This window comes from Colias eurytheme, chromosome 13 (assembly GCF_061535395.1).
Source record: "Colias eurytheme isolate Ceu_HAF_F1 chromosome 13, ilColEury1 Martin Lab GWU primary, whole genome shotgun sequence".
Classification (NCBI taxonomy): Eukaryota; Metazoa; Arthropoda; class Insecta; order Lepidoptera; family Pieridae; genus Colias; species Colias eurytheme.
The window spans coordinates 1,511,581-1,525,910 of NC_142992.1; the positions used below are offsets into that span (position 1 = coordinate 1,511,581).

Sequence of the window (14,330 nt, forward strand, 5' to 3'; positions counted from 1 at the left end):
TGCCAATTCAGGGTTGCCAGGTAATGAAAAACGAATTAGTTCCAAAATAATTAATTTCATCTCTTTTATGTCGTATTATAATCGTTTGTTTGTGTCATGTGTGTTCAATGATCAAGTGGATTTCTAGGTAAATTACGCAATGTAGCCTACATATTATTACCGTATTGGGTATACATAGTATCAATGTCGATACAATTAGCAGATAAATAAACTAATTTTTTTAGGCCGGTAAGATACCATACAATAATAATATAAAAGTAGGTACTTATACTTACTTCGACTTATCCATGAAGGATTTTATTATTCATTTTTTTTTTAAACTATTAAAAATTCCAAATGCAAGATGGCGCGAAAATAGCGCGAAATAATAACAAACCAGTACAATACAATACCTAAATGTAAACTAAAATAATACAAAGTCAAAAAGTTTATTGAAATTCCATATAGTCCATTGAAAAGTTACATTTGGGGTTGCGTTTTTTAGTGGACGCAATTTAATTTTTTGAAGTAAAACTTCTTTAGGCGCGACTAGGGAGTAACTCAGATTTTTTTTCTGACGGAAGTAACGCTGTGTAGTTTCCGCCATTTAAAAATAATAATTCTGATTGGTTGTAAGTATATGTCATATACTACACGCTTCTTGACTTATACGCCAGCTAGTGGCAAATATCATAATCAATTAGGATTATTTATTTTCAAATTTTCAAACGGATCAATTGTGAATAGCAAAGTGAATGAAAAATTCAACAGTTTAAAAAACATTATTTTAAATTGCAAAATTTTTTGAAAATCTCTAAATATACTTGTTTATTTATTACTTTTAAAATAAGTAAATTAAAAATAAATTTTCTGACAATTGCGACATTTTATAATATTCAATAACAAGGTTATATTGACATGTGCGTTTTACTTCAATCGCGCGTAAAGGTTACACGCACACACTTTTTTTGATGTGTAGGGGGGGTCAGTGTGAAGCTATCACCAAGTTTGTGGGGTCGCCACCCTTGTCCCACGGCCGCCATCTGGAAAATAGCGGTTGAAATGGTTTTTACGTTTTTTTTTTTTATCTTTTAAACTATTTATCTTATAATAAAACAATTACACATCAAAAAAATAAAATTGCGTCCTCTAAAAAACACAAGGTTTGGCTAAAAAAATGTAACATTTCAATGGACTAATAGACATTCACAATAAAAGTAACTATGCTAGTAATTAGAAAAGAAGAAGTTTAAATAAAAAAAATCAACAAACTATAAAACTTTTAATATCCGTCATGATTAACATCTATATTTTTCATTTCAACTCATGCATTCACAATTAATTTATAATAATTATCATTTATTTCAGAACGGTTTCGTCTCAGCGCTCCCATACCTCTGCATGTGGTTGTTCTCAATGTTCATCTCCGTTGTCGCCGACTGGATGCTGTCCAGTGGTAGATTCAACCATACACAAGTCAGGAAGATTATCAACAGTATTGGTGAGTGCAAAACCGCGGGAAATATAGTTTAGTAACCCTTTTTAGAAAATGCCCTTGATAATAATATTATGTCAAAAAATAAGACCCGTTCTGGCCCTTTTTAAAACGAAAAGCCCTCGACATTATGTCTAAATACCTATCAATTTGCATTCCCTACTTTAAGCTAATCGATTTGAATTTACCCCTTCAAGTTTTGACTTGTGACAAAAATTGTGTATAAAATTTGACAATTACAGTCTGAGTAGGATAAAAATAGGGTACAATTTATCTTTTAATTATTATTAGTACAAACTTTTTACCAAGTAATGTAACTAAAGTATAAAGCTATACTCCTCAGAAACGGCTATATCGCTTCTTTATTTTATACGACAGAATCAAGTCAGCTAGTATTTGAAGTGAAACTTCTTTATCGGGGTTGGAAATAATTTAGTGTAACATTTTTTCGTTACGCGTGACATTTTTCCGTTACGCGCCATCTTCTTATCCCACGCGTGATTCGACGTATTTCTGTAAAGTTGCATAATATAGTAAATTATTTTTTGAAAAATAAGGTCATAAAGAAGTTTCGCTTCTTACGTGTGTACACTAGTACACGCACATTTTTGAAGTGAAACTTCTTTATCGAGGTTGGAAAAAAATTTAATGTAACATTTTTGCGTTACGCCGTACGCGTGACATTTTTGCGTTACGCCGTACGCGTGACATTTTTGCGTTACGCCATACTTGTGACATTTTTAAGGTCATAAAGAAGTTTCGCTTCTTACGTGTGTACACTAGTGTGTGCACATTTTTTTACAATTAAATCCCTTTCCAGGTGAATACGGTCCAGCCATAGGTCTATTCATAGCAGCTAACACTGGCTGTGATCCCGCGGCAACCGTCGCCATACTCGCTGTAGGTGTTGGTCTCAACGGTGGTATTTACTCCGGTTTTAAGGTAAGACTAGGTTTAATTATATTTAATAACACAGGCCCCGGAATCACAGACACAATAGAAAATCTATTGTGTCGTGGACCGATCGGGCCGCTCGGGGATCAATGGGTTAATTATATTTAAAATGTTATAAGAATGTTCTTGCTTGTAAGCTAGGTCTTTATAAAGTTAATTCTAAGATAGATTCTAAGTGTTTTCGACTGAAGTAGGCAGTAAACATAAAACAGACATATAGTGAAGTTTCAGTAGTGTAGTAGTTTTTTGCCCTTTCGGTATAGAATCTTGAAAAAATTGTGTCCGATATCTTTAATATTTTGTCATAAACTGTAACAATGATGCAGCTTTTAAATTATGTTATAATATAGGAACATTGAAATTGTATTTATAATTAACTAGCGGTCCGCCCCGGCTTCGCCCGTGATACCTACATGTTTAAACTATCCTATCTCTCAAGTTGGATCGATCTGCACATGGTTTGCGAATTTTATTATAATCGGTTAAGTGGTTTAGGAGTCCATTGAGGACAAACATTGTGACACGAGATATCTTCTTATATATAAAATTCTCGTGTCACAATGTTAGTCTGCATACTCCTCCGAAACGGGTGGACCGATTCTCATGAAATTTTCTGTGGATATCGGGTAAGTCTGAGAATCGGCCAACATCTATTTTTCATATGTACCACGGGCGAAGCCGGGGCGGACCGCTAGTATATATATAAAATTCTCGTGTCACAATGTTAGTCTGCATACTCCTCCGAAACGGGTGGACCGATTCTCATGAAATTTTCTGTGCATATCGGGTAAGTCTGAGAATCGGCCAACATCTATTTTTCATATGTACCACGGGCGAAGCCGGGGCGGACAGCTAGTATTATACAGGGTGTCACACTATTGGTATACTAAGCGCGAAGGAACTTTTAGTTTTGCATACACTGATCACGTAAAAAATACATAAACAACAAAATTACGTTATAATTTTTTTGATATTTTTTTCCTGAAAATCCATGTTTTCTTCTCTAGCTTCGCGCAGCCGGCATATACCGCTTCTCTAATGTGAGCATTTTGTCTATGAAAACATAATCTTAAACGATAGCTCACGTTCTAGTGGCAAAAATGGGCGGGTTGCTTGCTATGGGTGTACACATAGAGTTTTAAGATTTCATCTATTTGAAAAAAAAATGCGTCTGGAATTTTTTAAGTATTTTTTACGTACTCAGCGTATGCAAAACTATAACCTCCTTTGAGCTTAGTATACCAACAGTGGGACACCCTGTATATATTATAAGATTAATTCCACACAATAGTTTCTAAACTCTTAAAACTAATCTATTTATATTTTTATCAAATAATCTAAATAAAAACTAATTTCCAGGTAAACCACTTGGACATTTCACCACGTTTCGCTGGAATCCTGATGGCATTCACCAACTGCCTCGCCAACTTGACCGGTCTACTGGCTCCTATCGTGGCTGGATATATTATCGAAGGAAAGGTAAGCAAAACTCATTTATTATTACTAAAGTATGAAAAACAAATCTGATTAAAAGAGCTGTAGCTATGTAGTAAATTGTAATTAGGTAAAATATATATCAAAATTAATCTCATGGATAGATAGATAGATTTATTTTTAAAGCAATAAAATACAGTAACACTATTTCCTTCCCTTTTCCTTCCTTTAAATTACTAATTAAAGCAACTAAGCAAAACTATTCTATAGATAAGCAAAACCAAGAAGCTTATATCTAATACACTGGAGATTTCAGTATGAACATTAACTTGTAACAAGAAAATATGACCTTGAATGACGCCTGTATGTTTTTTATCCCTTTCACATCTAACTAACTACCTAGGTGTGAAAGGGAAAGCTTCTTGATCAAAACTAATCTACGATTATTTCTTCCAGCCAACACAAGCACAATGGAGGAAAGTATTCTACATCGCGGGCGGAGTCTATATATTCTGTGCGACGTTCTACAATCTGTTCGGTTCAGGAAGGCGGCAGGACTGGGACAACCCCGCCGAAGACGAAGCGATCGCTAAAAAAGCCGCAGATAAAAAAGCAATGAAGAGGGCCAAAAACGAGAACACAGCGGAGACCGCGCAATAGATTAAAAATGCTCGGCGGAAATGACAGACAACGAAAAAAAAATTGACACATGACAGCTGTCAAAAAATCGGAGGGAAATTTTTCTTTTTTTTTTTGGAAGTTGAATTTTTTCTTTGTGTGGTTTCGAAATTTAAAAAATATTTTCATGATTGTCACGTTCGCCTTAGCTGATAGTGATACGAGTTGCAAAGTTTTAGAGCTTTTAGGTGAGACTGTTAGCTAATTATTTTCATTTCTACTTCTCTTTCTTTCGAGTGTAACGTTTTCTACGATAGTGCTCTCTCGTTCCATCGTATCAAAATACTACGGTAGAATGAGAGAACATGCTTTTTCTGTACTCTAAATTTCATTTTTTTTAGCTGTTATGCTAACATTTAAATTAAAAGTATTAGCTACTGTTTCAATACTTCAGAAAAATGAGACGTTACATTTGTCTTTGCATACAGTCTATACCTGGTCAATGTGTTTTGTTCACAAAATGCATGAAAGACGCACATCATTGGGGCTGTGATATCTTGAGTAGTTCTTTGGACTCGTATCATGATTATTTATTAAATTAATTAAGTATTTATATGTAAAAGTATTATAACGCTTGAGTGAGTAGACGAATGCGAGGTATGTGTTAATAAAAATGAACTTTTTCTACTATGGTAACTTTGTAATCAAAGCTTTAGGCCACTATTATATATCATAGTGAATTTATCGGTGACGTCGTACTATTGAATAAAAATTAAAAACCATTTTAATATACCTACAATGGTTCTATAAATTTAACACCTTATTATGATTTATAATATGAGCCTAAAAGTTCATTTATAATTAACACAATAATTTGTTAAGTAAGTGACAATGGGTCCAACTGTTTTAATGTTACCGTCCAAGCCAGTGACTTTTCACAATCCTTGCACTAATCAAATTAAATATCAAAATGAAATGTTATTCGGACTATAAATTAACAGTGTGGATTTTGATAAAATATGCAGTTACTCGAATACAATAATTTTGAGCAACACGAGTTTAAAAAAAAAAAACGATTTTTTAAGATTGTTATCATATTATATTTTATATGAAGTCATTTAAAGTATGTACTGCACAAATGTTTGGCGCAATGACCATTAATTCTTAAAAGTATCACTTCGTGTTGCTCCACGCCACACTAACCATAGACTAAAAATTTGAAATTTCGAATTACGAACTCTATTATAGTCTGTGCTCTTGAGTTAGTGCCAAACGGTAATTACCTATTATTTGAATTTATTTTAAATGTTTAGTATTCCCTATAAGCAAATGTTAATGCGTTAGTTATGCAGATAATATAAGATGTAAATTATTTATCGTTTTAGATTTATTTTACGCATACCGTGCTCGGAGCTGATGTGATCATATTATTGTTATAGTCGAGCCAATTTAATTGGCAACATTTGACGTCTATCAATTTTATCTTCGAAGAGAGGTAACCTGCTTAAAAACATCGATTAAAGTGAATTAATCGATACTGACTTGAAACATTTGTCAATCGAACTTGAAACACATTTATTAATTTATTAATTTTTAGAGTAACGTCTCTGGTATTTAAAAAGAAAAAAAGTTCATTGACACAAAATTGTAGCGACGTCAGTTCTTTAATTCAGAAATTGTTTATTATGTTTAGAATGGTTTATCAGTAATATGAAATCTTAAAATTACTTGTATCGGTCATTATTATTATAAATATGTAATCGTATTTGAAAAAAGTTAAGCAAATGTGCAGTTCTAACAAAACGAAATATCATGTTATTCTATGTCGTCGTTACTAGGCTTAGATCATTACTTAAATGATCTAAGTTACTAGATAGGTTACATTCTTGAATTTTGTTGAACTGTCAAATGTTGCTTATTAAACTATAGTGTACCTATTTAAGCTGAGTTTAGCTTATGATATGCTAAATTACCATAGACAAATTTTATATTCATTTTAGGACTTTGTCATAGACATTAATAAATTAATAATATATATCGGGTGATATTATTCTAAAATAGAGCTTTGTACCAATTTATAGTATTAAATATCTTCTGAAATTTGCCAATGACAGATAATTAAAGTGCCTCGTAATAATATTGTCGTCCAAAACTATTTAAACTAGCCGTGTTAAACATGGCACAACAATTCTGTATAATTCATGTAACTTTTTAAATGCTTTTAAATTTTTCAAGAAAATAAACGAGGTTTTTAAGTATGCTGACTTTTTATTTATTAATTTAATGCAGAAATCCTATGAATTATTTAAACATAATATTCACTTCCCTGCTGGCTTAATTGTCCCTTTATAAAATATCTTAGCCATTCTCGGATCAACCTGCCCCCCTAGTCAAGTGGCTTTCTGTTAGCGTAGCGTTCAAGAATAGACTACGAATGTATGAAATTGACGTAAGCTGTAGATAAACGTATCTGAAGAGTTAGAGCTAGCGCGCACGAGCAATTTTGTCTCCGCAACTATTTTGTCTCGGCAACTATTTTGTCTCTCCACCCATGGGCTAGTATGAAAGTGCGCGCACGTAGCGACGCAACTCCCCATACAAATTGATGGGAGAGACAAAATAGTTGCGGAGACAAAGTTGCTCGTGCGCGCTCGCTCTTAAAGACACAAAAAAAATCTGTAAAATCGGTGCATGAGTTGAATGACAAACACACAGAAGAAAACTCGGCCAAATAAATGAAGGAATTAAAATTGGCGGCTTCCTATTTATCTCTCTCACATAATTTCAGTCTATACTCAAACGTGTGGCGAAAAGCAATATGACAGCTGAGCGACGCCATTAATTTCAATCCTATTTACAGTCTATAATAAGTTAATATAAATAAACATTTAATACATAAAAGTGGAATGATTCATCAGCAGCCCAGTAGATAAATGTTGTGTTGGGAGATGGTAAGGGATAAATAAAATGCAAATTCTAAGCCAAATATTTATTTTAAACATAAAATATACATAGTTAAATGTACATGAATTACTAATTAATTACTTTACTATAATGCTGTAAACTAAACGCTCCCGTACCAACGCGACACGGTTGTCCGATCATAAGGCAACTTGACGCAGACCGAAGGTTATCAGTTTTAGCATTAAGAACGGCTTCCTTCAAAAATATCAGAGACGATTCAAAGGACATTTGCTGCAATGGTGAAGAAGATGCCTCCATACCCTTACGACTCATGGGCTCATACACTCCATTATAGGTCATGTAATCCGCGACCAAAGACAAATGCCTCGGGTCGACTGCAATACCGTACACATTGAACACGTTTTGAATTTCCTTTATTATCACTTTATTAGCCGCTTCGATGCCGTACGTTCTAGCAATCGCGTGAATATCGTTACTGTATAGCTTATTCAAATTTAGCATGTCATTATATTTGAACATTTGAACGATGTTTATTCCTTCTGTTTTTAGGTATAGTACTCCCTTTTCTTTGTTGGTGATAGCACGTTTTATATGCTTGATTTCATAAATGACGGATTTCATGGCTGCTTCTCGTAATGCTTGAGAGAGATCGACTTTAAGGAAGCTAATTGGGAATAGAACTGTTAGTTCACACCATTTAAAGGACTTGGTATCAAAGATGTAGTTTGTAGCATCATTGAAACGTTCAACGACGTCTGCCATGGACTTATTGTGAGCAGCTGATACTTTCTCCGACTTTTCATCTTCTTCTTCAATATCCTTGACGCTTTGTTCTTCATTTTCGATTTCTACTTCATCATCAGACTTTTCTTCTTCCTCAGATTCGGGATCATCGTACTCCTGCTCATCTGCTTGTTTTTTGCGGATTTTCACCTGAAATCAGAAAGAAACGTGATTTTATTTTCTTAGAAGCATGTTTTATGAATTAAACGAAAACGAACATTGATAATAAAACGAATATTAGCATTAAATTTTTGGATAAGATTCTGTTTTTAACGTGATCTAGGTTTAGTTGAAGATGATATTGAGATTTTTTATTTTGATCCATTATTTATTAGAAAAAAATAATATATTTTATGAATAACCACATTTAATTATTAATTTATTTGAAATTAGGAATCCCTACTTAATATTATAAATGCGAAAGTAACTCTGTCTGTCTGTCTGTTACGCTTTCCTGCTTAAACCTCTCAACCGATTTTAATGAAATTTGGCACAGACAATCTTTAGACCCTGAGAAAGAACATAGGCTACCTTTTATTGCGAAAAAGGGGATGAAAATATTAAACACGGGCGAAGCCGGGGCGGACCGCTAGTATAAAATAAATAAACTTACATCAGTATTGTCGTCATCATCGTTAGGTCCCTCTTCGTCCGAGCTATCGACTGGGTCTCGTCCAGCCGCTTTATCCGGCTTTTCTTCGAAACCTTCATCATCTTCATTATCACTGTCAGCAGAACCTCTCTTTTTCTTTTCCTTTTCAGTCGACCACAAAACACCACAAGTGGCTTTAGCTTGCTTACGAATATGCGTAAACATTTCCGAGAAGAATTTATTCTGCATATGCTTTATTATCTGTGCCGGTTTTATTACATACTGCGTTTTGAATTGAGAGTGCGGTAGGAATACGAAACGCATCGTTGTCTTCAACTGTCTATTCGGTTTGGTTACGATTTCACACTCCACGTTAATTTTTTCTAGTACGTCCGCTACAGTAACTCGATTCATTTTCCTTCGTAATTTTTCCGCTTTACGGGTTAGGTCAGAAATGTTATCAAGGAACGGTATATCCATATTTGGTGTTTTAAGGTTTGCTGATGCAGTCATGAGAATTTCTCTTAGACGTGGTATACCGAGGGTGACGTTCATGTCACCTCTACCGGCAAAGTGGAAGGTATTCAGTGTCATCTGAGTTGACGGTTCTCCTATAGACTGTGCTGCTAGCAACCCTACAGGTTCTCCGGGAGCTGCCATAGATGCTAAATATTTAGCATTCATTACTTCCTTGAATTTTAGATTCTCGGTGGTTTCTCTAAATATGTTCTGATCACGATTCTTTAGATAACTTTGAATAATGTCGTCAAGTTGTTCAGTAATAACACCAAACTTATATTCAGGGGACATTTTACTGGGAATTGGGTCTGGGCATTTCTTTCTTGTATATTCAGCTCTTTCTTCTTCGTCCAACGATCTCCACATTTTTTCAAGCTCCCAATAATATGGATCACGAGTCTCATCTGTGGGTTTTTCGTCAAGTGTGATGTTTTTCCTTGCAATTGCACAGAATTTAGCAAATCCATTGCTCCTTTCTTTCACAAATGGACTGCCATACTTTTTCTTCCATTTCTTCAACGACTTTGTCGCTTTCGCTATTGCCTGGTCTTCTTCCTCCTTAAGTTTTTTGATAGTAGATTTACTAATGACTGCATTAACATTCATATCTAGGAATGGAAATTGGTCTTTTTTAATATATTGACATTTGAGTACATCTAGTCCATCTTCGCCATAAGCAAATTGAATGACGCTGCCATCAGCATCGCGAACTGTATGATCATACGCGACACTAAGACCTTCGAGATGTTTGATTAGACACCTTTGTAAATAACCAGAACGACTTGTTTTAACGGCTGTATCAATCAGACCTTCACGACCAGCCATACAATGGAAGAAGAACTCTTGTGGTTGAATTCCTGTCATAAAGCGACCGTCTATAAAACCACCAGCTCTGGGTGTTATGTCGTATGGAGGAAAACTAGGCAAGGACCTGCCAGACATCATCAGTGGAGGTCTTTTGCCTTCCAATTCAATTTGTCCCAACAAACATGAAATCTGCATAGTGTTGACTGTAGATCCTTTAGCACCAGATTGTACCATCAATTGTAGATTGTTGTATGGGAATTTCTCTAATAATCCTTCAGTTAAACAGACGGTGTTTATATTATTTGTGTAGGAATCGAGTACATTTTTGTATTGCCTATCTAAATTCGCCCTGAACTTCGGATCTTTGTTCATCATATCACCAATGGTATCTTTAATTTTACTTTCGTCAGTATCTGCGGGTAATTCTGTCGCTTTAACAGCTGCGAGTTTACCGACCTGTCTCACTAGACGTACGATTTCTTCCCTCTTTTTGTCTGCTTCTGGTACGACAAGAATATCTTTGACGCCGAGAGTGAATCCGACCCATTGAAGGTAGAACGTGAAAACCTTCGAAAACGAACTTAAAAGAGCACTTGAGCTATCTCCACCATACAACTCGTACATACAATGCACGAGACCATAAGGTGTAGCACCATAGTGAGTTTTGTCCAATACACCACTCAAAAGTTCTCCTTTTCTTATTATAACTTCTGCTTCCGACATTTCATTAGGGTTGGTAAATTGTTCACCCCCAGCTTTCCAAGATCTAACTTTTGTTTTTTGCCAAGCTTTAGCACTGATTTTAGCTTTTCCTATCAATGACAAATATGGTTTGCCTTTTGGGATATTATTTATAATGATTGTAGAAAGAACTTGCTTACCGGACCAGAGCGTGACTGGTTTTAATATTGTAGGTGGTAGTAGTTTTATTTCTCCTTTATGATTTGCTAGAGCTTGAAAAACAAGTTGTTGATAGTCTGATTTATTGAAGAATGCCCCTCGCAATGACATTCTTACACCTGAAATGACATGATCTTGAATTAGACCACTCAATGGTGTTCCGTCCTTTGGCACTAAATATTGATGACGAACTGACATAATGTTATAAGCTTCACTTCTAGCAATCTCGTTTTGTGGGAAATGTGCATTCATTTCATCACCATCAAAATCGGCATTGTATGATTTGCAGTTGGCATAATGTAATCTTATAGTTTTCTCTCCTTTAAGGATTCTAGCTCTGTGTGCCATCATACTAGGCTTGTGAAGAGAAGGCTGTCGATTCAATATTAAAACATCACCATTTATTAAATGTCTGTGAACAATCTTTAGACCAGTTTTCTTATACTCTTCAGGAGTGAGTAATCTTTTTGCCAGACTTTTTCTTTTCTCTATGGAGTCAGGTGGAATTCTTATTATTCGTCCATTCTTAATTTCTAACTTCTCAGCGCCAGGGTGAACATTTGGGCCATTAATTACCATTTTTCTTAACTCATCAACATTCCATTCTGTAACAGGTACAGGGTAGGTTAGTTTTGTAGCAAAAACATCTGGCATTCCTATTTCATCTATATCCACATTGGGATCTGGTGTGATGACAGATCGAGCAGCAAAATTTACTCTCTTTCCCATCATGTGCATTCTTATAATACCTTGTTTCTTTTCTATGATTTGCTTTAGACCATAAGAACTGGCTTTCGGACCACTACTGCTAAGCAGATTTTGAGCATTCAATTGTAATTCTTGCCACAGTGTATGCAATTTCTCAGCTGGAGACTCCCCCAATGTACCTTCATAAGATTTCCTTGGTTCTGCATCAAGTTTATCTATGGTTTTCTGAGGATCTTGGCTTTTTAACACTTGTAGAACAACTCTAGCTGTATAGGACTTTCCAAGAATACTTTTGTAGACATTATTATGGGGGTGTTCAACTAATTCACCCTGCACTATATTACAAGGCCGAACATTGGGTGGTAAGACGGGCAATACTTGCATAAAGAATATATCTGTAGCAGGTTTAAGGTTGGCATGTTTTAATATTGGAAGACAGTACTTCAGAATATCTTCGTCATTCTCAGCAATAGCACTACAGTTTTGTTTCAATTCATCTGGCATTAATATTTTTAGCCTTTTCGATCCAGTATCAGCTGTTGTATTGTACATAATTTTATTATCTGTTGTTGTGACTTTTATTAACTTACTTCTACAGAATATGCATGTCTTGGCCGTATTCATAGCTTTGAAATAAAAATTTATAATCTTAGTTCTCAATTTATCTGTGTTCTTGTTTTGGAAAGTCTGTGTTACACCATCTGCTTTCTTTAATAACTTTTGATATTTTCGAATAGTTTTGTGCGGTTTATCTCGACTACTCGGCTGGCCTTTTTCTTTTGTATCAATAACAAGGTTCTCTAAATCCAAAGCAGCAGTCACATAGCCTGCGTCTATTAAATCCAGTTGTAACTTTAATATAAACTTTATTTTGTCATCCATTTGAATTTTATGGCATTTTAAGCAGGAAACCCGGAACAATGTGTATATATTTTTTATATAGAGCGGATTTACAACACACAGAGGTAGTTCTATGTATCCAAAATGACCGGGACAGTGTAACATTAGGTTATTGCAAGTAGCACAAAAGTCATTTCGGTCTCTTATCGGGCCCATAGCCGGGTCGTACAATCCTCCAGGCGTCGGGTAGCCCAAAGTATCAAAAGTCGTCATATTGGTTATTTTTACAACACTCAATTTCCTGATGTCTTCATCCGTGAATGTTAGAAACTGGACAGATTCCGGATCAACGGACGTCAGCCCTTTCAAGGCTGACGAAAAATTTGTTTCAATGTCCATCTTTGCAACCTAATAACAAATAATAATAAATTATAACTACCGAACTAACTAGTAGACAAACACTAGATAGGAGAAATTATGTAATTATGGGGAAAAAGGGAAAGAAAAATTATAGTTTAATATTATTATTTTTAATAAATTTGGATAAAACATACACAAAAGGACTAAAGGTTAGTGAAAGGAGAATATTCATGTTGGTAGGACGGGGGATAGTAGGAGGAAAGAGGAGTTTTTAGGACAGTTGAAGAAAATGTGTTCCAAATTTCCCTCATCTATTCCGCACTCACACAAAGAGTTATCCCTTACCCTAATTTTTGCTAAATGGGTGGGAGTACAAGCATGGCCTAATCGCAGGCGGCTAATACAAGATGTGACGTTTTTACTGATGTCCTTGTATTTGAAAAACCAAGGTTTAACAGGGATGTCATTCTGAATGTTTAAGTAAAACTTCTTCTGAATGTTTAAGTTTAAGTAGAACTTTCCCTTCTGGAATCTAAACGTAAATGGAAACTAAAAGTAATTACACAAAATGCTCTGACAAATATCTTGCAAATGTTTTAATATAATTGTTTATGAAAAAAAAAATCATAATAAGTATTACCATGTCAAGTAGAAAACGTAAAAGTGTGAAAATTAGAGCTAACTTGGTGATTTTTTTTATCGAGTCAATTTTAATATTTTATGTTTTTGATTGAACAGAATCGTTGAACATATCATCTAGTTTGATATATATTTTATTTTTTAGATTTGGTCTTGAATATTACACGTATCATCTAATAGAAGATTGGTAATTTTGCTTTATACGCACCCTTAACCTCAACTACTGAAAAAACATCAACCCCAAGACCACATGTACCACAGTCCCACAGATTACAGAAACGTAGAGTGCACAGAACTCGGAGCAATTAACAAGGCTTGATAATGATAAATGATATTAGTTAGTTCTTTAAAGAAACGAATCTTCAATGGCGGCGCTTATCATTCCCTCTCGCTCACACACGGCCGTACAGTATGCAAAAAAAAAATGGAAAAATAAAATCACTAAAATGTATTTGATTTTCCCTATAATAGTTTTTATCATAAATTTACAATGACAATTATGCATTTGCGAAAGTAAATAATGTTTTATTGGAATTTGACAAAATATGTTCTTTGGGAAAAGTTGTTCAGTTTTATGGGCTTATTACAAGTATTATGGGGATTTTATTACATTCTGTATACGTAAATATGATAATTCATATAAATACACAAATACAATAACAAAAAAGTTTGTCAACAAGCAATTTGAAATAATTAATAAAATAATTATCAATTTACGTTATTTTTATTTTCTTTTTTGATGATCCTACCATCTGTCAAAGTCAGCTTTGGCCGCCA

The 14,330-nt window shown here is 34.5% G+C and overlaps 2 protein-coding genes across 3 annotated transcripts in view; one reads left to right on the forward strand and one right to left on the reverse strand.

The window, feature by feature from the left end:
• The window catches only part of Picot (putative inorganic phosphate cotransporter protein picot), a 62,216-nt gene extending 55,478 nt beyond the window's left edge, over window positions 1-6,738 (forward strand). For both annotated transcript variants that reach the window (XM_090109116.1, XM_090109115.1), the window contains exons 8-11: window positions 1,348-1,480; window positions 2,295-2,416; window positions 3,788-3,907; window positions 4,319-6,738. In XM_090109116.1, coding sequence (XP_089965242.1) covers window positions 1,348-1,480; window positions 2,295-2,416; window positions 3,788-3,907; window positions 4,319-4,522 — 579 coding nt within the window. In that variant the 3' untranslated portion in view covers window positions 4,523-6,738. The remainder of the gene's footprint in view (window positions 1-1,347; window positions 1,481-2,294; window positions 2,417-3,787; window positions 3,908-4,318) is intronic.
• Window positions 6,739-7,454: 716 nt separating this feature from the next.
• Polr1A (RNA polymerase I subunit RpI1) lies at window positions 7,455-12,962 on the reverse strand. The gene is made up of 2 exons (XM_090109113.1): window positions 8,802-12,962; window positions 7,455-8,338 (listed from the first exon to the last, which is right to left on the reverse strand). The coding sequence occupies exons 1-2, from the start codon at window positions 12,951-12,953 to the stop codon at window positions 7,514-7,516; spliced, it is 4,977 nt and encodes a 1,658-aa protein (XP_089965239.1). The 5' UTR covers window positions 12,954-12,962; the 3' UTR covers window positions 7,455-7,513.
• Between the last annotated feature and the right edge of the window lie 1,368 nt (window positions 12,963-14,330).